This window comes from Cystoisospora suis (genome assembly GCF_002600585.1).
Source record: "Cystoisospora suis strain Wien I chromosome Unknown contig_4758, whole genome shotgun sequence".
In the NCBI taxonomy this organism is placed as follows: Eukaryota; Apicomplexa; class Conoidasida; order Eucoccidiorida; family Sarcocystidae; genus Cystoisospora; species Cystoisospora suis.
The window spans coordinates 13188-38099 of NW_027157550.1; the positions used below are offsets into that span (position 1 = coordinate 13188).

The window sequence follows — 24912 nt, forward strand, 5'->3', positions numbered from 1 at the left end:
AGTCGGGAAATTCATCTGTAGAAACCCCACCAAGGCGTTGACGACAAAGGCGTCGTTGTGTTTCGTTGCAAGAAGCACGCCTCCGGTTCTCAGAATGAGCGTCCGCCGGTGCGACGAGTATCTCCACCTTTGATGCCATATTTAGAGCGCGGGACAACATGGTGCGTGGACCCGTCGTGAGGGGAGTCCGTAGGTTCCTTTCCGTCAGCTGCGAGTGGGCACCCGTAAGCATATTTCAGAAGAATCTGCCCTCCTCGCAGACCAGACGCTTGTTCATCGGCCACCTACTGAAGTACCACCGTCGGTACCGACACCGCACTAAGTCCCAGGCTGGGGAGACGCAAATCCCTGGGGAGTCCCGAAGCAGCAGGCCCTTGCTGATGGAGAAGGCGTATGTTTGTGCGAAAGGACTGGATACAGACATGGGAAAAAAAGGCAGCCAGTGTAAGGAGGGGGCACTTCTTAGCCCACCTTTTTATGGTCGGATCCGGTCCATTACATCTTCAAAGTAAGACGGACATGCCTGAAAAGAATAGTAGCGACCTTATCTGTAGTTTGTAGGACACGGGACACCAATGCCACCTCTTCCCCTGTGCTGCTTGTTGTAGCGACACATAGTACATCAAAGCCTGCTAATCGGAATCATGACAATATATATATATATACATGTATTCTTATATACGCGCAACACTCTCGCTGTCTCTATATATGTATGTAGGGTGCTGCGCGTCATACAGCCAAGAGAGAAAACACTGCATGAGTATCCAAGATGAAGCAGCTTGTAGCCTACCGATCCAGCTGAGACACCTTTTCTCTTTCATTCTCATTACCACTTCGGTACATCCCGTACACCTTCCTTCCAGCCTCTTCCTTGCTGTTTTTTTCTTTCTTCTGCCATCTTGCGTTTGGCATCGGCACTGAGCCCCTTCAGGGGATCATACACAACTACCGATGCCGCGGCACGAGCCTCGTCAAGCTCGTAAGCTCGCGCACTATCAACAGCAAAGCGAAGACCTCCGTTCTGCAGCCAAGACCCGTCATTTTCTTCTACTTCTTCATCTAGATCAGGCAGGATAGCATTCAGCGTCCCTGCCTCTTTCTCTCCTTTGTTAGAAGACTTCCGATTAGTACACTCTGTCTTCACCTCCTTCTTCGATACACTACACGACTTCTCACGGAGTCGCCGTAACTGAAAGAAAACAAGAACGGAGACAATCGAACTATTCGTGAACCCCCGAAAAGCAGGAACATTGACACACGCATACTACATATACAGGACCTTACTGTCATACTTTCACACATCCGGACACTGCTGATTCTGCCTCAAGGCAAGGACGCGCGATGTAAATCATACCAGCGGGCATCATGTCGCCGAGGGAAAAGTGGAAACCAGTGACATCGATACAAGACTGCATGAATGGGATCTCAAGGCACCAACAAGGCCGGAGGTGACCGGTATTTCGAAAAGCATTCGCTTATACTCATGTGGAAGTAAGAACCTGATGTGGTGGCTCCGTGCACACTGTGAGAATGTGTGTGTCTCGTCCGGAGTTTCCACATAGGACGAGAACCTCTGCCGGCCTCGTAGATCCGAAAATAGAAGCCGGTCAGTCTTGTTCGCTTAGAGAAGGCATATATATTGAAGTTCCCTGAGTTTACTTCTATCGCTCGGTACACATACAAACCCAACCGAGTGCGCGACTAGAATTCCCGTATATCCACACGTCAGGACGGATGATAATTAAGTGCGTGATGACAGGGCACCCTGGACAGACATGAAATAGACTTGCTCGGAGAGCAAGCATGGACGAGGCCCTTTCATCGCGAAGGAAGATCGGTGTCTATGTAGATACGCATCTTGAATTGCTAAAGGAGGGAGCCAAGTAACCATGTATGCGCGGTCTTGGTTTCAAGAGACCGACAGCAACTCACCTGTTCAGTGAAAGCATCGAGCTTCTTCAAGGTCGTATCTTGCCTTTGTTTACGCCCGACATCCTTACTTCTTACAAGGAACTTTTGGCGTCTTATCTCTGTCTCGGTCATCAAATCATTATTAGCAACACCATCACGATTACCATTCTTACGCCCGTCTCTGTCGCCTCCTGCGACAGTCTTGAACCGCAGGGCTTCCACTCTTTCTTCTCTTTTCCCGCTCCCTCCGTGAGTATCGTATAAGGAAGTCTTTCTTGTTGTCTTCTCCTCTTTCTGTGTCTTGCGCTTTCGTTCTTCATCACTTGAAGAAGAGTTACTTCGGCTCACATCGGGAGACGATGCTTCAGATGACCTTCTTGTTGCTCTCTCCCTGCTTCGACGGGAGGTTTTTCTTCCTCTTTCTGTAGAGGCGTCGTCGGATTCGTCACTGGAGGTGTGATCTGGACGGGGTGGCCCACTGTGACTCGAAGAAAGATGTGCGAGGCGGGATTTGACACCTGAGAGTGAGCCTTTATTCTCTTTCTTTTCATAATACTTTCTTTCTCCTTCTTCATATTCATCTTCTGCTTCTTCTCCTCCCTTCGTTTTGAGAAGCTGTGGATCATCCAAGACGTCATGAGCACTAAGAGCCTTCTTCTTCTTGCTCCTCTCTTCGGTGTCTTTCTCCCCTTGTAGGTTTAGTTGTTGTTCTTGTTCTTCCTCTTCCTCTGCAAAAGAAAGAAGTTTTCCATCCTTCTTAGCGAGTTTAACACGTCCCCCCTCATGCTGTTCTCCTTCATCATCATCATTAGCATCTTGTCCTTCTTTGCCAAGATGTCTTTTCTTACTTCCTCCGATCTCTGAGGTACTAGCCTTCTTCCTTTTCCTCTCATCGACGGATCCCTCTCTACTCCCTTGTTCTCGCTTGGGGAGTTTACGTGGAACAATATCATCAAAAGGATTCCACAGAACTTCTGTTTTTCTTATTACAGGTGGATGTTCAGGTCGGTCTTCTTTCCCTACTTCTAAGTCATTGAACTTCATTAAATTATAGAGAGTGTGACCCGTGATCTTTCCAAAGAGGGTGTATGCATTGTTCAAGACATCTGATCGACCTAAGGTTATGAAGAATTGATTTCCATTCGTACCAGAACCCTTCGAAGCAGCACTGGCTCCCCCTCCCCCACCCTTTCCTAAGTTTGCAACACCTACGAGTCCTCGGTATCGGAACTTCAGTCGTGGATGAACTTCTATATCAAACGGCTGGCCATCGAACGTTGTGTCTGCGCCACCGCGACCGGTCCCTGTAGGATCTCCTCCTTGGACGATGAAATCTTTAACGACGCGGTGAAAGATGGTATTGTCATAATAACCTTCCAGACATAACTGGACAAAGTTTCTACATGCTTTAGGACATTCCTTTGACCACAGCTCTATATCTAACTCTCCGATTGATGTATGCAATACCACTTTCCCCCTTGTTGAGGGCTCGTGAACGTACACTTCAGACATCGTGCTGCGAACACGCCCACGATTTCACCAAGGTGAATATGCAACTTGGGAGAAACAGGAGAGAGCAAGGGCTCAGCACAAGGAGCGAATGTTTGGACAGAACGAAAGAAGATGAACCGGGGATGGTAGGGCTCTTGTACGGTAGGGCTCCTGTGTACACTACGAAGCCCGCGCACACGACAACCCCGGCTTCGATACGCCGGTGAATGAAGTCCTGCAGCGAAATAGCACGCGAAGCGCAGGCAATTTAGCGTGTCAGATGCGCCTGAGCTGAGAGGTACACGATCTGCAAGCCGCGATCTCCGACAAGCTCACGCAGGACCGTCTGTTAATACAAGAAAGTCACGTTGCCGGAAATAAAGCGGAGAGAAGGGATTGCGGGATTTCGAGGCACTCGCCTATAGATAACAGGGTAGCAAAGGATGAGGGGAGCACTGATGTTACGAAGAAAGTAACAGACTGAGGCGAGTGCTTGGCTGCAGTCTACGATCTACACGACCTACTACCAAACCAATCTTCCTGTACAAAACACGGAAGTAGCTATGTCACCGCGCGCCACGTCAGAAAGTAGCGCTGACCATGAGAAGGCGGGCGATGCAAATGGCAAGGATGCCCGGGTCCTGGACGGAAAGTGTAGAAGCAATTCGCAGGCCAGAACCCGACCGCCTAACGGCTCGACCAAAAAACTCACGCTGCTCCCTGCATGCCTCGACCGTTTTTACGCACTGAATGTCGTAGTCTTTTCTTAAAACGGGTGGAGCTTGTTTCTCTGTCCGTTCTGCCAGGCTTGTTCTTTTGATGAGGTTCCTCGAACTTCTCCCTCTGAACAGCAACAACCTAACCGGCTGTCCCCATAATTCTAATGAAGGCACACTTGATTCTCTTGCTGAGACAGAAGATTCTCCTCGGTAGGTCCAAACCGTACGTGACAAAGGTTCCGAGCCTTGCTACCCGCTCTCCTCTCATTAATAGCGTCCAACAGCATTATTCCACGATAATAGCCAGCCTGTCCTTTTGCGTCCCATCTCACTCGGCCTCATTCCAAACTTCGCCACCAAAACCCTCTACCAACTCGCTGACAGTTTCATGCCAGATCTCCACCAGAGGTGAGCGGAGCGGGGTCGTTCGTCTCAGCAGTGCAGGTGGTATTCTTCGGCCTCGCTCTGCCCGATGGGAAGCGCACTGGGCCCCCGTAGTCGACCTCTCCGGACAGCTGTGTACGGGGAGACGGCTGCCAAGCACCGTCTTTTGTTAGTCTTGACTTGGAATTCTGATCTAATTTGTCATCGAAGTACTGCTTGCAGTCTGTAATTTGAATGATGCTCGCGGTCGTCCGCCGTTTTTTCAGCAGGTCACGTGTGTCCTGCTGAGAGGCGTGGCCGAGGCGCCATCTATCGGACAGAAATGGTACTGCTGGTATCGCTCTGCTTTCTGTCAAGGGCATCAGATGGCGTAAGCTCCGGGGCCTCCTATTATTTTTGAAATGCCGTGGCTCTCTTCTGCGCGTAAGCGCTCGCAGCACGTCCCTCGGACTTGTGGGTGGCTACACTTCGCCTTGCTATAGTACGTACACCATGCGCGAGCAGGATGCGACGATTCCACTGATAGCGCGTTTCGTCAGTGGCCCGGGCGGGCGCGTACGCGAGAATCCAACCATGGTCTGGAACACAAAAATGTGCTTCAGGGGGGCATTTTCCTGTTTCTCCAGCTGCTGTAGTTCCTGAGAAGATAGTGTCCACAAGGTCCTGAATGTTGATCGGGCTATGGGTAATGGCCCAACGGGACATCGGCCAAAGAGCGCCTTGGCTGAATTGGAGAGACGGGGAGCGAGGCCGCGGGCTTTGCTTCCTTTCCCGCGCTTCGGGACTGTTTCCCTGTAATCAAGCAGCTGATAGAGTTGCTTTCCTCTACCGTTTCTTTGACACCTGTTGACGCCACAGCAGTGAGTTGTGGTGCGTTGTTTTTTTCTGGATGTCTGCGTCGCTTTCGCGGATGTAGCGCGTCGGTCCTGTGGCAGAACGGGCAAAGGAGCTTTGTTCTTGGTTGCCAGACACGCAGACGCTTTCTCGCGGGCGTCTTTTGTCCCTTGCCGATAACCTATAGTTGCGCACGCTGTCGATTCGACCTGAGCTTTGAAGTCACCGGACTCTTTCTTTCGGGGCCAGCCCCTTCCAATTGCTTTTTCCGACCTCCTCGGAGCCAAGAGTCTCCAGGTTGCTATTGTGTCCGGGTTAGCACATGTTGTCCGGACTCGTGTAAGTTTGCGACGTGTCCGGCTCTCGCATCCTGTCATCGCGGGTGTGTGTGTTGGTTTGGCCTCTCAGGCTACGCTAAGGCCTCGGGAAGGTTGCCCATGTGACCTCGCCGATACCTTCTTCACCTAGAAATCCATTCATACAATTTTGGCTTTCTTGGGTCCTCTAGCGTCCGGGCCGTCCTGTTGCTGGAGACTAGAATCTGCCGTCGAACCACGGGCGGAGTCTGGCGGTGCGTGGGGAAAGAGGGTGAACCTGGGATTGCTAGCTGCGGTAGTCTTTGTCGGGGGCCTTACTTCTTCTCTGAAACTACTTCTCTCTTCCTATTATCACGCAGATTGACGAACATCTAGTGAAGACGTACAAGAGTAACAGAACAGTGGTATTTTGTGGCACGGTCGCAACAGATCCGTCGACCGAGTGTGAGCCTCGATTGTTTAATCCGTGCCCGAATAGTTTCTTCTTTCTTTCCACTGTCTTGCTGTCCCTGACTCCTCTTCCTCGCTACCTTTTTCTCTCGTGACTGTTCCTACTGCGCTTGCGGTTTTGTCTATTTGAACAGCTGCTGAGGGGTTGGGCCTGCGGTGCTATAGCTCTTCTTCACTTCATTGCCAACGGATGTGTGTTTGAATCATACATGTTCGCCCGCCTTTGTCCATCTCTTCAGCTTCGTCTTCTTCAGACTGACTTCTTCGTCCACGTGTTTGCTCGTTTCTTTCTTGATCCATCCGCTCACCAGGGATGTCAGATGTAAGTGGCACCCCAGCGGTGCCTGCGTCCTTCATTGCATCAGCGGTGGCGGCGGGGGAAGACGGGGGAGATAAGAAACCTATATCATCGGTAACCTATTCAATACGTCGTGGACAAGGGGGTTCTGTTGTCGGTATGCCACAGAATGCTGTTGCGCCACCATCAAGAGCAGCGACAAGTCCGGTTTCTGGACCTCATGGGGGTACCGGGGGATCAAGACGGAGATCATCGACATCTAGTGGAAGTTCTGTAGGGAGATCTCAGGACGGGAAAACAGAGGGGACAAATCCAATGAAGTTTGCGGCTGTAGCACGTTCACGAACCCTTGGGGCAAAGAGGAGCGATCAGCTTTCATCAGAGCTTGTCAAAATCAAGATTGTTATTTACGGTGGGTTGAATATGGAGGGAAAGAAGCTTTACTGTAAATTCTATCATGGAAGCTGTAAGCATAAGACCTCGACAGCTGTATCTCGCAGAAATCCTGAATGGAAAGAATGGTTTGGTATCACACATCTCGTCAATAAACAGTCAGCTGTCATTCGGATAGAAATCTGGGGTGGCGGCTTCTTAGGAAAAGAAGTTAAAGGCTTCTGTGATGTTGATTTAACTCCAGTACTACATGATCATGTCCTTATAGATGGTCTATATGATGTAAGGGGAATCGGCGGACAACTAAGAGTAAAGCTTATCAATATGGACCTTCTGCCACGATGGGAAAGAACTATTGCTGCTGAGGCAGCTCTTAGGGCTATCGGAGAAGAGGACCCTGATGGTGTACTAGCCTTAATGATCGATGATCTGAAACGGATGTTTCCTGCCATTCCTTACGCCGAGATTGCTCGGACCCTTCGTGCTCATGATTGGAGAAAAATCTTCGCCATCAATGAGCTCAAGACCATCGGTCACGAACGTGCTAAACGTAAGTCGGTTTGCTCCTCTCCTCCGTGATCATGAACTGAAGGTGTATGTGATGACTCATGGTGCGTCCACCGAGCAGCAGCACATCATGTATCAAGAAATTCCCTTTGTGTATGCGTGTGAGGATAGAGCAAACGTCACGTCGCGCCTTGCTGGGATGATGAATATAGACGTTCCCCACATTTCTTGTTGTGATCAGGTTTCGTAGCAGTACGGGAAATACATACATACATAAATCTGCTACTTCCCAGTGGTGGGGAGAAAAGTGACTAGTCAGAGGGTCTCGTAAAGTGAGTGAGCTTTCATTCTTCCCATGGTACATATGTGCGGGTACCACACAGGAGGGTGACTCTACGGGAGAACATAACACCGAGCTTGCATGTGGTAGTGTATGTCCACGTGATATAGTGTCGAGAAAGGGTCTCTTACTTCCCGGAAGAGAAGCGTTTTCTCTTATCCCAGAAAGGATGTGCCTCGATCATCCCTCTCGTGCGGTGTAATCAGAGCTTGTGTGTGTACGGTTTAGACTCCTGTTTGTGTAGCCCTAGGTTCATGGTCCCTGTAGGAGCTAGTGTTTTTTTATGCTTGTTTCAAGATTCTTTCGAAGTTTGTTAAGAGTAGGACTCCCCCAAGTCATGATGAACATGAACGAAGGAGTTCATATGTAGACAGAACCGATTTCTCTGCTTCAAATCGAAGGTGCCTTTCTTCTTTGTTACTCAGTCATGTTCCGTCGCAGAGAATCTCCGTCTACACGCGAGCTAATGCTGCGCCCAAGAAACGTCACCGTTAGTGTTTCTCTCTCTCTAAGTGTTGTTGTAGTTCTAAAGATGTAGATCATTCATCTAAGTGTTTCTCACTTGGTCCCAGTTTCTGGTACGTCACAGATCTTCTGCCGTGTGGTGCTGCTGTTGGTGTATGTACACCCTACCGTAGGCGCCGCCCGGTTGCTTCAGAAGCGTGGTGCTTTGCACGTACAAGATCCTGGCCAAGGTTGCTTGAGCTTAACCGTGGGATCTGGAGGGATGGGAGCAGCGGGAGGGCCAGGCGGTCCTCGTCTGCATGAATCGTTCATGGATAGAAAGGTCGGGTTTTTTGTTGAAGAGGGAATGACTAATAGCTTCTGATAACCAGTTGTTTCTTGACTTCCTTCTTGGTATACTTTGATAGCTCCACGTACACTAGAACCCACTTCTTTCCCCAAGACCATCAGCGAGAGTAAGAGATCTCGAGCACTCCGTCGACTGTGCAGCTGTGTGCGACATCGCAGTATGAGGTAGAAAGTAGAATAGTCGTTGACTTGTTGTAAAGCTTCATTAAGGAAATCCTTTGTCACACGCCTAGGTAACCCGAGATTTTCTATCAAATTCATGTACAGGCGTACAGACTTTCCGTGTAGGGAGACAGGACAGGACATTCCCGACAGAGTTGAGGAACGTATCAGAAGAAGATCTTTCTTGTCAGACTGTTCTTTTCACTCTCTCTGTGGTGATCATCATCTGGAGAACATAGCATCCTGCTTACATATGTGTATCTATCCCTTTTCTCTCAAGCCTCTTTTGTATCGGTATGAAAGTCCCCTGTATGGCAGCGCGCATACAGTTGTTCCGTTTCCTTGTACGTGCACCGATGTTGAATGATGATCCGTTGCGAGCATCAAATGACAGACGTGTTTTGTGAGATGATTCTGTTTGTGCCGGCTATATCCAGCTGCAGCACCGGCCACAGAGTTCTTGAATACAGTCGTTCTTTAGTTCGAGACAAAACGGACACCGCTTAGAACAGAAGTTGAGCCGGCCTTCTGTCAGTCACTTCAGTGAAGAAAAGCGAACATATAACAGGGGTTGCGCCGTGAGAAGTCCCGGTGGTTCAGGATCAAGACGCCGCTTTTACTTCCCGTTTCACTCCCAGTTATTATCTTTCCTCTCGTTGTTTCTTGTTGAAAGCTGGAAGCTTCTTTTCGGGACGCTTACCGTGTGTTACTCTCCTGAATTTGTGTCTGCGTGATGTCCTGGCTCCCAGAGACGACATCAAATACGGGAAGTCGCGAAGATGTTGCCGGATGTAGATGTCGAAGAGATTGAATAGTAAGTTCTGCGAATTTTTCGACAGAAACGGGGCTGCGAAAAGCCGCCGTACCTTCTATTTTTGATCTGTTTTCATTTAAAGTGCCCAAAGTCGTTTTGCTCTTCTTTTCTCGGATCCGTCTATTCGAAGGGTTGGTTTGTTCAGCAGATGCTGGTGTCCTGTCTGTCTACCTTTTTCTTTGACTGGGACTCTGTCTTCTTTCCATCAAGGGGGTCCAGATGATATCTGGTGAGGGTGTGCTGCTTGTGTGTGTAAAATTATCTAAAGGAGTGAATGTGTGGTGGCCGATGTAGTGAAGTTCCATAGTGCTGATAGTCTCACTGTTTTGTATGGTAGTAGTTATTACTGTCCACTGATCCAGCGGCAGTTTTCTTGTCTCCGACAGCCGTAGCGGTAGAATATATAACCATGTAGAGTTGTTCTGTATTCCTGGGCGAGATACATGACATCCAAGAAAGATCCCTCCATTCACGTCGTGCGAAGTCTATGCGCGTGGCACAGATGTCTGTGAAATACACCTCTCTCTCTTTCTACCATTTCGCCGGTGAAGCGAACGTCGAGGGGCCGCTTGCACTGACAAATCACCGAGAACGTTTTTAGGAGGCTGTTGCTCTCCATTGATTGAGTGCCGTTCTTGGGTTAGAGAGGTAAGTGTGTGTGTGTGTGCCCCGATAAAGTTTGAGTTCGTGCAGGGGTCTTTCTCACGGTCTTGTCTGTGACTAGGCATGTGTTTCTTTTTTTTTCCTTTCATATTCTTTTCTTGCAGCACGCTGAGGGCGTGCAACTGGAATGTCTGTGCCGCTGTCGATGAATTGATTATCATCCATCGTGATACAGAGGGTCCTCAAGATACAACGATTTCGGATGATCGAAAGTTAACTCAACTGGAGACCCTTGCTGAAGCAGGTATTCCCAAGACTTAGTGCATCGTCGTTGACTCATCTTTTTTTTGTCATCGTGCGCGTGTGGGGTCGGTGTGAATACATAGCTGATTTTTCCGAGGGTTGAATCAGTGTGTTCCTGGTTTGTCGGGATCTTTTCTCTTCTACTGTCATCACTGCAGACGCGGCCTCTGATGAGCCCCGTCGAGGTGCTATGTCTTTGCAACTCTGACACACACTGCAGAGATGTCTGAAATGCTCTCTCTCGAACGGAGGCCACGGCGTGTTTCGTATGCAAAGGGTGCTGGTGTTGTGTGGTGTGACAGATTCGTGAAATCGTACTCGAGTGAGTAGAGTATGGCGCTACCATACAGTGCATGCGCGGAAGCTGCAGTCGTACAGAGCCGGGAGAGGTTGAGTGCGAGGGACAGAGTTGCTGCAGAATGTAGTCAGTTTTGGCCCATGAAACTGCCACTGATTACTCGACTGGAGACTGATCGTGCGATTGCGGGGGTGTTGTGACCCTCGTGGCGCATGGTTTGAGACGGAGGTGCGCATTTGCTGTTTTCCCGAGAGCAAAGTATAACAGTGGGCGCGCATATGCATCACCGCATCGCATCGTGGGCAGCTTCAGGGTTTAACCGTTCAGGCTCTGAGCACAACGAAGCATCAGTCATACATTAGTTCCTTGCGTAGTGTTGAATGGCTCAGGGAGAAGCCACAATTATGATGCACTACACAGCAGCGTGTCCATATCATCAAGGCGGTGATGTGATGAGATTGTCTTCTTGACGAGCTGTCGGTATGGCTTTTGTGGGAGAGGGTGTGTGGCTGTGCTGTTTCTTAGGTGGTTTTGTAGCTGTCCAGACTGACACAAGAGGAAGCCTTGAAGTTCGTCATTCCTCTGCATTGCCTCCTCCGAGACAAGGTTCGTGAGTTCAGTGAATGTTGTGAGAGTACGCGAACTCAACTGAATGCTGTCAAATGGTCAGTCAGTTTAGTGTAGCTTCTTTGCTACAGGCGAACACCCTGTTTACTTGCTCGGGCACAGGAACCGTATCGGAGTTGTATACAGCGGGAAGGTAACCTTTGTAGAGCTTTCCAAAACGCATAGCGTCTTGTTTTCTCTACTAGCTGCGGAGATGGTTCCTGGGGGGTGGCCGAAAGCTTCCTCGAGGTGTCGGCTTTTCTTACGCAGCAGTAGTCAGGCGTACCTAGGTACATCGGCTTCGCTTGTTTTGGTGGGTTTTGTCTTCAGGTGTGGGCGACAGAAAGTTCAAACAGAGGTTGATGATGTTCGAGAGCGGAAAACTGTAGCCAATGGTTCGCTACACTTATCGTGTCTTCTTCCCTAATAGTTTTTGCTTGAGAATGAGAAGGCTTTTCAATAGCTAGGAAGCTGTTGGCCATAATGGACGGAAGAGGGCTTCCTGCCCAGTATTATCACCTTCATTTTCATAGACTGAAATTTTGAGTCAGTTTGTGCATGCAATCGGTTCTGTCCCAGCCAGTCGGTCGGGGGTTGCGGCTACTATCATATGAGCTAAGGAGAACTTCATTTCCCGTCATCGGTATTTTTCAAGTGGTCCCCGCCTGGCTCTCTCCGACGCGCGAACCGTAGTGCAAACAGAGCCGCCTTGCGTGAGGCACTCCATCAAATGCGGGTGCTGGATGATGTGGGTGAAGCTGACGAACAGTACTTTTCTTTCTAGGGGTGCATCCGGGACCCAAGCAGGGTCGGGGATGTCCGTTTGTTCGTCACTGTGGCACCCGCTCTATATGCGCGAAGATTTGGCGGAAGTGTTGGTGTGAAGGAAGCCAACAATGTTTCTTCCCGAGAGGACTGACCCCGTTCTCAAGCAAAAAAATATACAGGTACTGCATGTGTGCGGCGCCCTCGGTGGTGTGTGCAAAGGCCTCTGCGAGGGCCGGATGACGTGCGGAGATATCAGGACTAGGGTGTTACCTATGTAAGTCTGGGCATCTGAGCTGCTTTAGAGGAGTACTTGTTCTTACGGAAAGGTGCCGTGTCTCGCGGTCTCCCTCTGGTTCTTGGCGATGACAGTGAGGAACTGTCGCGTGTCCAGAGAGACTGCAGCACGAACAGCCGTACGGTTTTACCGCCAGTTGTTGGTGTTTTTTCTGGCTTTTTCCTTTACCTTCCTTTCAAATAAAAAAGGCAATCGTATTTGACGGAGACAGAATTTCATCTTTTCAACCAGCAGAGGGGTGCGAACAACCGCAACAGCTTTTTTTTTTTTGCGTCGAACGAACAGAGAGTGTTGTTGGATGACTCCATGCACCGGGCTGCTGTGTGGGCCATGCGGTCTATCCACGTGTGATCAGTATCCCATTGTGAAGAGTGTCTGACAGAAGCACCTCCGTCACCGAGGCTGTCGCAGTGAACGGTAGTGCGCTAGTGCAGATCTTTCTGGAGGACCTGTACGGTAGATGAACGCGAAGCTTATTGTAGTATGCGTTGACACGTACGCCGGTTCCGTTTACCGCGTTGTTTCTGGAGCGCTAAAACTGAAACAGACGCATGCCAATGTAATTTCGTAGGAGCCGTGTTGCAGTTAACCTACCCTGCGCTAGACCCAGAAGACGGCTTTCGGGTGCTTTCAGAGAGACACTTTAGGGATAGTATGTTGCTGCAGCAGGTCGATTACGCGTCACCGTCACAATAACGTCACGCATGCCTCATGCGTGTCCGGGGCCGAAAAGAAGACGAGATGGGTATGCTTGGCGCGGACATATCTTACGCGTTACACTCACCGTTGTGAAAAGCCGCAAAACGACGGCTCGATGTTGCTGCAAGTACGGTCGTTTTGGTCGGGGTTAACCGCATCAGGCATCCGGTCTAGATGTACTCGGGCCAGCTCGGTTGCACAACATGACTCGCCTCCTGCTAGGAGAGGAGCACATGCACAGTTGGCAGCTTCCTTGGTAGCTTTTTCTCTCCTCGGGTCGATGCGACCGCAGTAAAATCTGAAACACAGAGGAACCTTTCGGTGACGGCAGCTAAGTAAGTGTCTGCTGCGCGTAGTGAGTTGTTGGCTCTCCACACGTGACCGTCCTGTGCTGAATAAAGGTACTGCAGGCGCAGTAGCGGCGGTCGCCACTGTGTGCACAAAACTTCTCACCTGTTTCACGCTTGTCTCGTGAATTTCGCCGTATCGCTCACTCGGCGACGCACACATTTCGGCGCAAATTAGCGGTGTAGGGGCCGCAGGGGATAAAGTCTCGGCAGCGGCACCAGTAGGAAGCAGGGTGCCTGTTCCCTGCAGGCTGCAGTGATATTCACGGGTGAGACCCGCCCTGGCCCAGCGTAGCCGACAGAGAGGGACGAGGCCAGCAATGGTTTCTTGGACCCGCCGTGGGTGTCGCACGAGAAAGTGTCATGAAGCTATGCGGGTGAGTCAGAGACATGAAGGCCGACAGAGCACCAGGCTTTCTCCCGGCCGTTGTGAACGCTGCTGCCCTTGAAACCTCTTCGCGTTGCGTTCTCTTGTTAGGATTCCTTCAGTTGAAACGGCTGGTGCTACGTAGACTCCCGTGTGCGTAGAATCCAACGGTACGCATCGGCACTGTGTCGCCTTGTATTCTGACAACGCCGAGCGTATCCAAGAGTTCCATTTTATGTCCATCTCAATAAACAAAGTAACTGGATGCCGACACGGCTCGTACAATATGTCAGGCCCTTAACAAGAAGCTCGGTCGCGCTGCCTCATCTTCTTTTTGTCGTGGAAGGGTGAGCTCTGTACTTCGTGGTAGGCTCCTGAACGATGCTCAACGCTTGAAAAAGTTCTGGAAGTAGGAGGAGCTTCGAGCGGCTAGACGACGTACAACTATTCAAGAGAAAAACTCCCCTGTCGTAGGACTACGCTAAGTTAGGTCCAGTTACACAGCCACGCTGAAAACCTATAGGTGAATACGGAGAAATCCACCTGGACTATCGAAGGATCAGCGTCGTTCCGCCCAGCGTCTACCCGAGGCATGGGAATGTCAGTGATCTGGCTGCTCTGCAGTACTTAGTGGGAGAAAGGGGATGAAATTAAGGGAGAAAGGAAGACCGCTGGCGGAATGGGAATTATTCAGGCAAAGCTTCCTGCTGCAGCAAGTCCGGAGTGGTCACGCAGCAACTGTTCCCCAACGGGGATTGTTTCGAGTGCTCCAGGTTGTTTGTTCTTTTCTCTTGTTTATACAAGTTGCTTCATCTGGAGACTTCTTCTGCAGGTGAGTGTCATGTGTCAGGATAATTTGCAGTTTTTACTTTATTTCTCTTGGCAGCATCTTTGACATCTTTCTTCAAACCTCATGACGTCTTCCGCTAATCAGCATTCCAGTCGGCCCTCAACCTCTCGCCTCGTGGCGATCCTCGGTGATTAGCCCAGTTTACTGGTATACCGGCCACCTCAGGAGGCCCTAGCCTTCCGGGTGTCTTTGCCGGATCGCCTTGTCAGCTCTCGGTGTGACAAATGTTCAATCGTAGTGTGAAGCCAAATGCAAGAGAGCACGACCTCCCCTATCAGTACGGAGGCGATCAGTCGGTCGGCCCGCCATCGTTACAGCCGGTTGTATGGCACTGTGACGAACATTGCAGGGAGAAATCTGCAGCTGAGTTCCGAGATCCACTTTTCTTCGAAACGACTGAAGGGCTCGCCACGGCGTGATCAATGACTTCGGGAGGGCAGGCCCACCCTAACGTGTCGGCGAAGAAAGGACCGCTCGGGGTGGCCGTTCTTCCTTCTGAGTTCCAGAACCGTCCTCCTCCTTCTTACCAGGAGGGAACAGTGCTAAACAGCGTGGAGCCTTCGCAGCTGTCGCAGCGCCCTCAGATTCCTGTCACAGTGTCGTCGGAAAGTGGGAATCAAATACCTAAGCGAAAGCGCGGGAGACCGAGGCTTCACCGGAGAGATAAGCAGCCGGAGTCGGAAGTACCAAAGTGTTCTCATCAGCAAGAGACTGGAATTGGCGTTGATCTTGCGCAGAGGCGAGCTAAGCGGAGTAAGCATCCAAAAGAAAAGCCCTCGCCGGCCCCGACTGTCAAGACCGATCGTCCTCTTCCCAGCTCGAGACAGGAGCCTGCGTCTACGAATGGTCCGCCACCCACATCAGGGCAGGCCAGCAGGGCCCGGGAGGGGTCACAGAATCAGCTGTCCAGTGGCACTTGCCCTAGCGGCCATGGCTCCTTGGAATCCGACTCGTTGCGCAGTCATGGTCGCGAAGATCCTCGGGAGAGTAAGCGTGTTCGGTTCCTCGTCGGAGCTGAGCTATTCAATGCTCTTTTCTCATCCAAAATTGATGCGAACTCCGTGGAAACGTCCAAGCAACGGGAAACATACTCCAAAGCACTTGGAGGTATGCTACTCTTCAGAGCCGACGACCCACCTCGCTTATTACTGTCCCATTCTTCTGAGCTGTGGGATGCTTTTCTAGCCCCAAGCCTTGAAACTGTTGAACCAGAGCCGACGTGCGGAAAGTCATCAAGCGAGGAGCCCGGGACGCTGGCGCCGCCGTCACCTGGACCTTCTCAGCCGCCGTCCGCCATTGTGGCTTCCTGCGGAGACCTCCGATCTGACCCAGCTTCACACCGAAGCGAGATCTCGATGAAAGAGGGGCTACCAGTGGCACCGACTTTGGCCTCTGACTGTTCCTTTACCCAAGCAAGTCTCTGTCAAATTGAGACTAACTCCGCAGGACACGGGCTTGCGGGAGCACTCACGCCTGAGACCCGCCCCGACCTTGCTCTGCCTCTTGGGTCGTGTGCACATCGTGTTACCTGCCACTGGGAACCTCCTGCGCGAGCTCTACAAGATATCGAAGCAGTGAGGGACATGCGCCCGCATCGATCCTGGTCGCCACCGTTTCAATGCCAGGGTTGTTCACCTACGGCAGGGCTCTCAGCATTAACCTACAATGAGCCACGTTCGGGAGCCAACCATGGCATCAGATCCGGGGGAGAGGGTCAGTGCTGTCGGCCGCGAGGGCCTTCTCCGAGCACGCCGACAGGAAGGAGCCCTCCTTGCCATCCCGACGCCCTCCAGAGAGGCCCGACCGATGCTGTCCACACTGTTTATCAGTGTCAAGGCTGCAGTTCCGTGGCGCTGTCGCCACCCCAAGAACAGCCCCTGTCCAGACTCGTCAGCCGGTTCCAGAACCACCCAAGACGTCACGGTGCAAGGTCAGACAGCCGGTGCAAGGCAGTCGGGCCGATGGAACAGGAAGTGGCCCCCTCTCCGTTTGGGAGCCAAGATTGTTCTTCGTCAGCCAAAGCTCAGTCCAGCCAGTTCCACTCTATATGGCAACCGACTATCGATTCCTTGCCATGTCGCAGTAAGTGCGCAGCTGGTGGTCAGTACCCTAGCCAAGAACCAGGAATAGATTCGCGACTGTGCGGCGCCTCTGGTGCTGTTGAGCCATTGCAGGGGGCAAACAGTGCTGACTCCATGTCTTTTTCACCGCCTTCACCGGTCGGAGACGTAGCATTGTTCAAACAGCGTACCTGTTCGGGAATGTGGGATAAGAGGCTCGACTCAGTCCCAACCCAGGCGTCATCCTGGGAGGAGGCCTCCACTTGTGACCAAACTTCCAGTCAGACGCAGGCCTTTTCCCGTAGACCGGGATGCTTTGAGTATGGACGGAGTAGTCAGCTCGCAAGTCCGCTGATGCCCCCTGTCTCCATGCCCTCATCGAGAATTTCATCGTCTTGTGGTCAGGTACAGCCTTTTACAGCGGCTTCTTACCGTAAAGTCTGCTCTCAGGCGGACCGGCAAGCAATGCCCGGGTCAACCGCCTCAAGGTACACAACCTTCGGTGTCCAGGAGGAATCTGAAGACAACGAATTCACGGCCTTTACAATTGCCCAAGGATCCCAACGACCGACGGTTCCGGGCGTAGCACATCATGATCCCGTCAGGCGACAGAACTTCTCTCGGTCTCCTAGTCAGCGACAGCCACCTTTACAGCTGTCTCAGAATACTAGGTTTCCGGCAGAAGGGAGATGCGTGATGGGACCGCCCTTCAGTCAAGACTACACTTCCACCTCGGGGTACCTGAGGTCAAATGGCACGGACCCGGAGTGTGGCTGGTTAAGGACCACTGAACTGCACCCCGATCCGACTGTTTCATCTCAAAGCCAACAGCGCCGAGTTGCCCCGAGGGAAGGAGACAAAAGTGCCAACGGGCCGTTCGCATTCTCCCTGGAGGGCCCGCGTCAGTCATCAAAGAGGTCATCTCGACCACCCCGCAAGAAAAAGGCTGTCGCAACATCAGAGTGTTCCGAGAAGATTCAGGCTTTCCGGTTTCGCTGATATCCTTTTGTTTACCGGGCCTCACGAAAGGATTCGGTGACAAGCCCAGCAGCGGTACAAGTGCTTTCCCAGTTTGTTCTTCTCCGGCATCTGCAGAGGAGCAGTACGGCTGGCCGACGGCTGCTCAAGTCGCGAGCCGTTGCCGGTGTACAACCGAGAGACAACACCTGGCTTGCAGGCAACTTCTGTTCCTCCAACAAAGTGCCACCAAGAATCAAAGGCTGAGCGTTCACATAAAAAGCGTTAGAGTAGTGAATAGAAACTCCTTTCTAAATACCCACTTCTCCTTTTCCCGACTATCGACATTGGGCCTGATTCGTTAGTGAGTTCGGGCGGTGATTCTCTCATGACAGAAAAACACGGGTGCTGTCGAGGTTTGAAACTTGCTTGTAGGGACCGGCCGGCCTGTGGTCTGCTCCTCTGCACGCGCTAAACTGCATTCTCAATACGCTGCCCGACTGTCCTTCGAGCGTTTTTTTTCATACTAGAGAGTGTTACCGGCTACACACATTCAGTGTCAGATGGAGAAACCTCCACCTCCATGATAAAGGACGAGGTCAAGAATTTGCGATTTTTTGTCTTCTCGACAGCAGGAACACGTCCTCTCCGGGAGCACGCTACGGTCAGCGAACCAGTGAGTTCGCGCACTCCCGACGTAGCTGCGCCCGCATGCCAACCTCATAACGGGCAAGGAAACCTCGAACTTGCGAACATATCAACTCCCACACGAAGACTTCAACGGTAAATCCGGCTACGCCCTGTGCTTCGGCCGACGGTAAAGCGAGCCGCAAAGCTGGTCACGGCACGAGTAATCTTACGAAGATGATCGCCTGCCCTTCCAAGAATCTGTTCGATTCTTGAAAAGGTTCACCCCTTAGAAGGCGAAAAAAAGGCAGTCTGGTTCTCACCCGGCGCGGAGGCCACGATGTACAATGCGCTTCTGGAACAATGGGAAGACCCCAGACCGGCACAGACCACGACAAAATTGCCCTGTCGCAGGCCCGCGGGTCCTGGAGCGTTTAGAACGAAAGGAAATTGCTTGCAACCAGGAAGCATCTTCCTGAGCTACCGGCAGTGCCACTAGTGGAAGCACTGCCGTTCAGAGGGGGAGGACGCCCCGAGCGTTTAGCGTACTTCTGCCTCGCTTTTGAAAGCAGACCCTACTCCGAAAACGCGCCACTGGGGGTTGCAGTACTTTGAAACAGGTGCCCACCAACAACAAAGTAAGCTGATACTTACAAGTTCTTACACCACAACTTTGATCGCCACATAGGCGCAGGACGAACAACCCGATGCCACCCAATCTTCAAATACCACTAAACAGAGAGACTTCGATTTCAACAAAGCGTTCTATACTCGCCACAGATGTTTCCCCCCATGGGCCGAGAGTTTCCATGTGCCCCCCCGCATACAGGTAGCAAACAAGGGGGTGACTTGTTACAAGCAGAAGACTTGTGACAGACGTACTCCGTCCGTCACACGGAGACTCAAACACCTTGTGCAAACATACTGCACTAACGAGAACCGTCCTTACCCAGCTCACTTTGACCAGATGAGGCACGATTCTTAAGACTGTGTAACACGGGTGACAGCACACAAACAAAGAATAAATACAACGGACTGTGTACACGTCCAGCGTAACAGTGCGCCTTGCGGGCGCGTGTGCACCAACCAACAAACGCATCAAAACCGATCTCTCAAGTTTCTAGTGGCCCTGTGCCGCACGCGCAAGACGGCGAGAGGACCGCAGCTGTCGACACATAAAAGGTCAAGACACGGCTTCCCTTGGCAGCTCGAGTTTCAACTACGGAATTCTCCAGATGGTCCCAAACACGTGGACAAAATCTGATGATTGCCCGACTGAGGGAACATACGAGCAGAACTCATGGCTTGCGGGGGCGCGGTCCCACATCTGAACAGAATTATGACTTGTGTAAGCCCGGACCACTGCTAGTTCACTACTCTCCTACCGAGCCCCTGAGCCATGTGACTGAAGAGGCACAGTGACACACTAAGGCCCCTTTTACCCCATCTCATCAGAAAGCCACTCCGGGCGATAAGCCCTCGGGAAATGCTAGCTGTGAGAAAAGCATCGCCTAGCGACAACCTCCAGAGGCTGACGCTACCGCCCACAAAGCAACCTCATACTCGGACAAGATGCAGCCAAGAAAGTTGTCCGTACAGATGATTAGCACCCTGCCAAGACTAGCACAACAGCGGAGAGAGCCGGTTAGTAGAAAACCTGAGAGAAAGACTTTCTCTTACATCTGTGCTCTACCGCCTTGACAAGACGTCGGCCAGTGCGAGAATCAACGATACGCTGCAAGGGAGATGAAGCCAAGCAGCGTTTGCCATCTTGCATATAGACCCACAAGCTGTCCTCGCGCGGAAAAACAATACGCAGCAGTAATCCTGTTACATTCCAAACTGCTCCTTAAGCAGCCAGCCCTTTTGGGGTAGCCACAGGATACACAGTCTCCTGCGCTCGTTTCCTGTACGCCGCCGATGCACACTATACACCCTCTTCTTCGACACGAGAATTTGACAGCGGCCTATAGGAAGTTTTCTAACCGTGCTTCTCGTAGGTACGGCGCCGACTGTCAACGAAAAGGAAGAAAAAAGCCAAACTAACCGCGTGCAGTGCAGGGGCTTTGCCCGTGAATGGGTGCGTTGCTCGAGCCCGATACTGTCTGTACATTCACAGTCCTCTCTCCTACACCCCCCTTACTGATCCCTGAAGTTTTGCCCCCCCCACGGTTGCTCTTTAGTGGTCCGGCCGAAGAAACACAGCCGCCGGCTGGGGTTGACTGGCTCTGAGCGTCACCAGTATTGCAGTGGTTTGCGATGTCTGGAACGGCTGTCGTACACGCGGGCGCCGCTGCCGGGACAAGTCCCTCTTTGGTGGTGACTTCCGCAGACGCCTTCGGACTTTCTACCTTCGCCAGCTGTCGCTTCTTCTGGTGCTGGCGCCGTTGTCTGAGCCTCTGCTCGGCCTGGACTTGTTGTCGGGCCAGCTGGGTAAGCTCGGCTTGCAAATCCTGCTGCTGCTGGAGTTGCTCTTCCAAGTCCAGAAGACGGCCTTTCTGTTCTTCCACTTGGTAGAGATCGTGGAGGAGAGCGCGGTGCTGGACACAAGCAGAGAGGTGCCGGTGCACCCGGGTCAGATCTCATCATACATCGCACGGCACGAGAAAACTAGTTGTGCGGGATGCATGAAACCTCTCACTGAGCCTGCTAATGCCCGGCCAACCTAAAGCTTCCACACCTAATCGCAGCTATCGCACGACTCAATACTGCTCTTTCTCTCTTCTTCTTTCTCTTGTCCTGGTTTCTATCATCTCTCTCTTTGTTTCTTGATTTCTTTATCTTGATATCTTCCTAAGCAAGAGGAGTCTGCTTTGAAAGTGAGCGAAGGCCCGAACTTCTCTTTAGTCATCACTGTCCTATACATAGCGCAGGGGTTGACAATGGCTTGCTGCTTCCAGAACAGATCTTTGTCACCGACGCTCTGCGGGACACTGCTGTGCATGCTCTACCCCGGGAGGGCACGGAATGGAGTACGCGGTTCCCCAGATATAGGCTGCTTAGAAGCGGCAAAAAGGCATCATCACGATGCAAGTAGAGCACAACTCTGAAAGAAAGGCTGCTTAGATCAGACATTCGATTCGACAGTTCGGGCACGACTCCTGAGAGAGATTATGCTGGGCCAATCGTCGCACAGCTTCGCCCTGACACCACCCTGTACCAGGGCTACCGTTTCAAGAAGTGAATAGCCCGCTGACGTCAGGACGTCGACACGAAAACTAACCTGGAGAAGTGTCTCATATACACCAAGAAGACGAGTGACGGCTGCTGGGACTCCGCGGACTTGTTCCGAGTGCTGCAGGGACAAGAGAAAAGATAAACAAGGTGTGCCTACATGACGGCTCACCCTCACCGTTAGCCGATGTATTCAAGTATACGCACTGAAGACCCTAGTCGTAGAGGGTACAAACAGTGGTACCAAAGAACAACAGCGGCCAGCATAAGTCAATCAGAGCAGCCGAAGTAGCACCCTGGGCTTCCCTCTAACGTGGCCCCCGACCCACACCGGAAACTAAGCGGTCCGGCCCATACTCGAAAGAATTTTCCTCCTTTCGGAGCGTCACGAGCTAGCAACCTTATATTGCACCTCGTAACCGGCACAACGTGACCCGCTAGTATAACGGGGAAGACGACCGGATAGCAGGGGTTGGCCAGCAGCTGCAGCAGACTTCACGATTAAACACTAGAGCCCCGTAATGCCTCCTTACAACATCGCTCCTCTCCGGTACGTACTTGCAGGCAGAAAAAGAAACTCTGGCTGTCTCCATTCTTCGTCCGGAACAGAACATGCACCGACTGCTGCTGGCCGCAGATCGGGTGGAACCGTCGTCTACAGCAACGGCGAGCTTCCTCATCTTCCGCACCGATGGCGTACCTCGCCGCGCCCGTGCACCACGCTTTTGTCCTGTGAGGCCCAAGTACTCGGTACGCGTCCTGCCATTCGTCTAACTCATCCCCTTCTACCGAGGTAAGCCCCAAACGCGGACCGGTACTTGCGTACCCGTAAACACCCTTTCTCAGCCTCCATCGGGAAACCGGACGGACATAACTACACGTTACGAGAAAGCCGCTGGAATGCCCACAGAAACAGCAGCCGCAAGTTCTCGTTGTCGCTTCGTCCTCGTCAAATTTTCGCTCTGAGGGACAGCTTTTGCCCTGCCACTGGGTCGCCACACAACTGCTCTTACTCTGTCCTCCCAAAGACGGTGATTCCTTTTCGTGTACTATTGCGCAATGTAGGCCCCCCGCATCCTCTGCATTTGCCAGATTTTTGCCGAAGCTGCCTTGGTAGTGCCCGCCCAAACACCGAGAAGGACCTCTTGTTGCTTGTAGAGCAGTCGCAAGGAGGTCGACCCCCCACACCGGGGACAGCTGGCGATTGTTAGCGATCTTGACAGGGGGAGCCGGGGCATGTAAGGCGCACAGCATGTGAACATAGAGCGGTCGCTTCCACCGACAAGTCTTGCCAAACGTTGGAGATCGTGATGTACTCGTGGCATGAAGCCGCCGCCACGCTGCTGCGGAATCGAGTGGCTGCACTGCTTTCAAAGCACCTCCCCGTCGAGGACACAGAAGGCAAGAGACCTGTGGAAATCACACCGAGATATGACGAGAAGAAACCGTGAAACAAACATGTCCGGCATTCATGGCCTAGCAAAGGGCTGTCTGCTGCTTCCACTTCCCCCCAAAGTACGAAGCATCGGTATTTACAGCTATCATCCATTCTTTCGGCGCTGCAGGAAGTTCTTGAGCTCCTCTTCATTCACGCAAATGTCAAGCAGACTTTCTCCTCAGCTACCGCGTCTCCGCCAGTACCTCTCAGAAGGTACTGCCAGAATACTTGGAACGAGAAGCATGACACTCGGTTGCTCTGCTTGCCATCGAACACACCGCAAAATGCAGTGTTCTGGCCGGCATCCGGTGCGCGCGAAGCGGTTACCTGCTCCCTGAAACAATCTCAGTAGCGTAAAGGGACTCAGCCGCTGCTTGCACAACTTGAGCGCCAGACAACTTACTTTCTCAGGCTGATAACCCCACGCGCAAACATCACACCTGAAGGTGCCTGCAAGCTTCGACGGCGGGGACGTGCTCGTTGCCGTAGGCGATTGTCTAGCTGCATCCTGCGTTCTCGTCGCAAAGGCGGTGGGGTCCTCGCTCACGTCCTTTTCTTTCTTCACTGAAGACAGTGTAGAGGCCTGCACACCCGCGTTCCCAGCGGCCACAATTGCGAGGCCGGGCAGGGTGGTGCTAGGGTCTGGCGAAGGAGACGAGGTATACTTGACAAAATCCTGGCTGTCCGATTGACCACCGGAGGCGCCTAGGTAACGTATGTTCCGCCCGCCGTAGCATTCACGGTGTACACATACACCGCATCCACGACACTGAAACAAGAGACCGGGTTGGGTTCGCAATTGGCTTTGACCAGATGCAGCAGCGTCTTTGTTTCCCGGGAGGTGCATCGACTCCGCCGATCGAGCCTGCGTATCTCGCTTGACAGTGATAGTGTCCTTTTCCTCTTTCTTTGGTACAGGATCTCGCCTCCCAGGAACGCTAGTCGTTGGTGGACAGCCAGCGCGGAAACCAGGACCCTGTAGACACGTAACCAAACCGTGGGTCTGTACTTAGAGTGCACAGCGAGTGGTTCACACAGTGACAGACGGCTACGCATTGAGCTCGACAGCTGTAGCTTGGAGGACAAAACTGCACAGGTACTGACGGATTCGTTAGGCTGCGTGCGCGCCTACTCACGGCTACTCAGCAAAAGAACAATTGGTAAGTATGCAACCACTGGGCAAGGGAGAGACCCACCACTGTTGAACCTATTTGCCCGATGATTATCGGGCCAAGGCAAGCCGACACTGTTTGTGCTAAGGTCCGTTGGCGGAGGCTAGATACCAAGAGGCCTCCGATCCGAGGAAAATACGTACCCGCCGCAACAAAAGGAATGTGCGTACGGGATCCCAGCACCGGCGCCCTTTTCCTACGCCCGCATACAGCGCGAAAAACACGGGACGTGAATCTGGAACTGGACTGTGCAGACGCATTTTTTGTCTAAGGGGATGCACGACGGCAACGAACACGCTTCGAAGAAAAGGCAACAAAAGCACGTTGCGAATGTATGCGTGACGCTTCACCAGAAACGGTTTATTGTTTTCGGGCATTACCCGTAGGCAAACGGCGCAAACGTCCGGCTGGTAACGATCTGGTGCCAACAGCGCCCTGTCCATACGATCTTCCTCGTCTTCTTCCTCCTGTTCCATCTGCCCTTCCACGCTCATCTTCTTATCCTTCCAAGGCGCACACTCATCAGCCACCTCCTCTTTGGCTACCTGCAGTAGTTTTTCGTCCTCAGAATAAATACTGACACTTCGGACTAAAGAACCGTGAGCAAGGGGATCTGTCTCCGACGGCGTCCGAAGGCTGTCTTTGTTTTTCCGCTGTCGAGCGGCACCCCGGGACTTGCAGCCTGTCTCCCCGCTTGTCCGGTTGATGGGTCGGTTGTCTTCTATCTTAACAGCCAGCTCCTGCCCGGACAACACACCGTGAGCTACACTACTCTGCTCCTCGCTGCATACCCGCCGAGTGCCATTGGGAGCGTCTCCGGGAGTAGTAGCAGGCTGATCAACAGGGGCGACGGCAGCCGACTGCGATGGGGGTGGGGCTTCCGAAGCTTGCGAGGAAATGTATGGAAGAGGCTCC

General features: G+C 52.2%; 4 protein-coding genes across 4 annotated transcripts; 2 read left to right on the plus strand and 2 right to left on the minus strand.

Moving 5' to 3' along the window:
• Positions 1–826: 826 nt before the first annotated feature.
• On the minus strand, positions 827–4513 carry CSUI_008490 (peptidyl-prolyl cis-trans isomerase; the record flags this gene model as incomplete). Its single annotated transcript, XM_068068622.1, has 2 exons — positions 1933–4513; positions 827–1189 (listed from the first exon to the last, which is right to left on the minus strand). The coding sequence occupies exons 1-2, from the start codon at positions 3421–3423 to the stop codon at positions 827–829; spliced, it is 1854 nt and encodes a 617-aa protein (XP_067919402.1). The 5' UTR covers positions 3424–4513.
• CSUI_008491 (c2 domain protein) lies at positions 4255–11698 on the plus strand. Its single transcript, XM_068068623.1, has 6 exons — positions 4255–7347; positions 8283–8431; positions 9369–9433; positions 10201–10340; positions 11163–11243; positions 11574–11698. Exons 1-6 carry the CDS (start codon positions 6420–6422, stop codon positions 11630–11632), a joined length of 1422 nt encoding a protein of 473 aa, XP_067919403.1. The 5' UTR covers positions 4255–6419; the 3' UTR covers positions 11633–11698.
• Positions 11699–13870: 2172 nt separating this feature from the next.
• Positions 13871–18200, plus strand: CSUI_008492 (uncharacterized protein). The gene has a single exon (XM_068068624.1). The coding sequence runs from the start codon at positions 14992–14994 to the stop codon at positions 17626–17628; it is 2637 nt and encodes an 878-aa protein (XP_067919404.1). The 5' UTR covers positions 13871–14991; the 3' UTR covers positions 17629–18200.
• Positions 18201–18464: 264 nt separating this feature from the next.
• Positions 18465–24912, minus strand: CSUI_008493 (phd finger protein br140 lin; the record flags this gene model as incomplete). Its single annotated transcript, XM_068068625.1, has 5 exons — positions 18465–20753; positions 21437–21508; positions 21946–22797; positions 23229–23801; positions 24378–24912. Coding segments are annotated over 5 exons (2530 nt in total), but the record flags the coding sequence as incomplete, so codon positions are not given.

What these genes read in the sequence shown, in the direction of transcription:
- CSUI_008491 (XM_068068623.1), top strand. Translation starts at nt 6,420, where the DNA reads ATGTCAGATGTAAGTGGCACCCCAGCGGTGCCTGCGTCCTTCATTGCA. An exon ending in CGGTCACGAACGTGCTAAAC is followed by an intron (nt 7,348 to 8,282) that starts GTAAGTCGGTTT and finishes ACCCTACCGTAG; the next exon opens with GCGCCGCCCGGTTGCTTCAG. An exon ending in GGAGACCCTTGCTGAAGCAG is followed by an intron (nt 10,341 to 11,162) that starts GTATTCCCAAGA and finishes GCTGTTTCTTAG; the next exon opens with GTGGTTTTGTAGCTGTCCAG.
- CSUI_008492 (XM_068068624.1), top strand. Translation starts at nt 14,992, where the DNA reads ATGACTTCGGGAGGGCAGGCCCACCCTAACGTGTCGGCGAAGAAAGGA.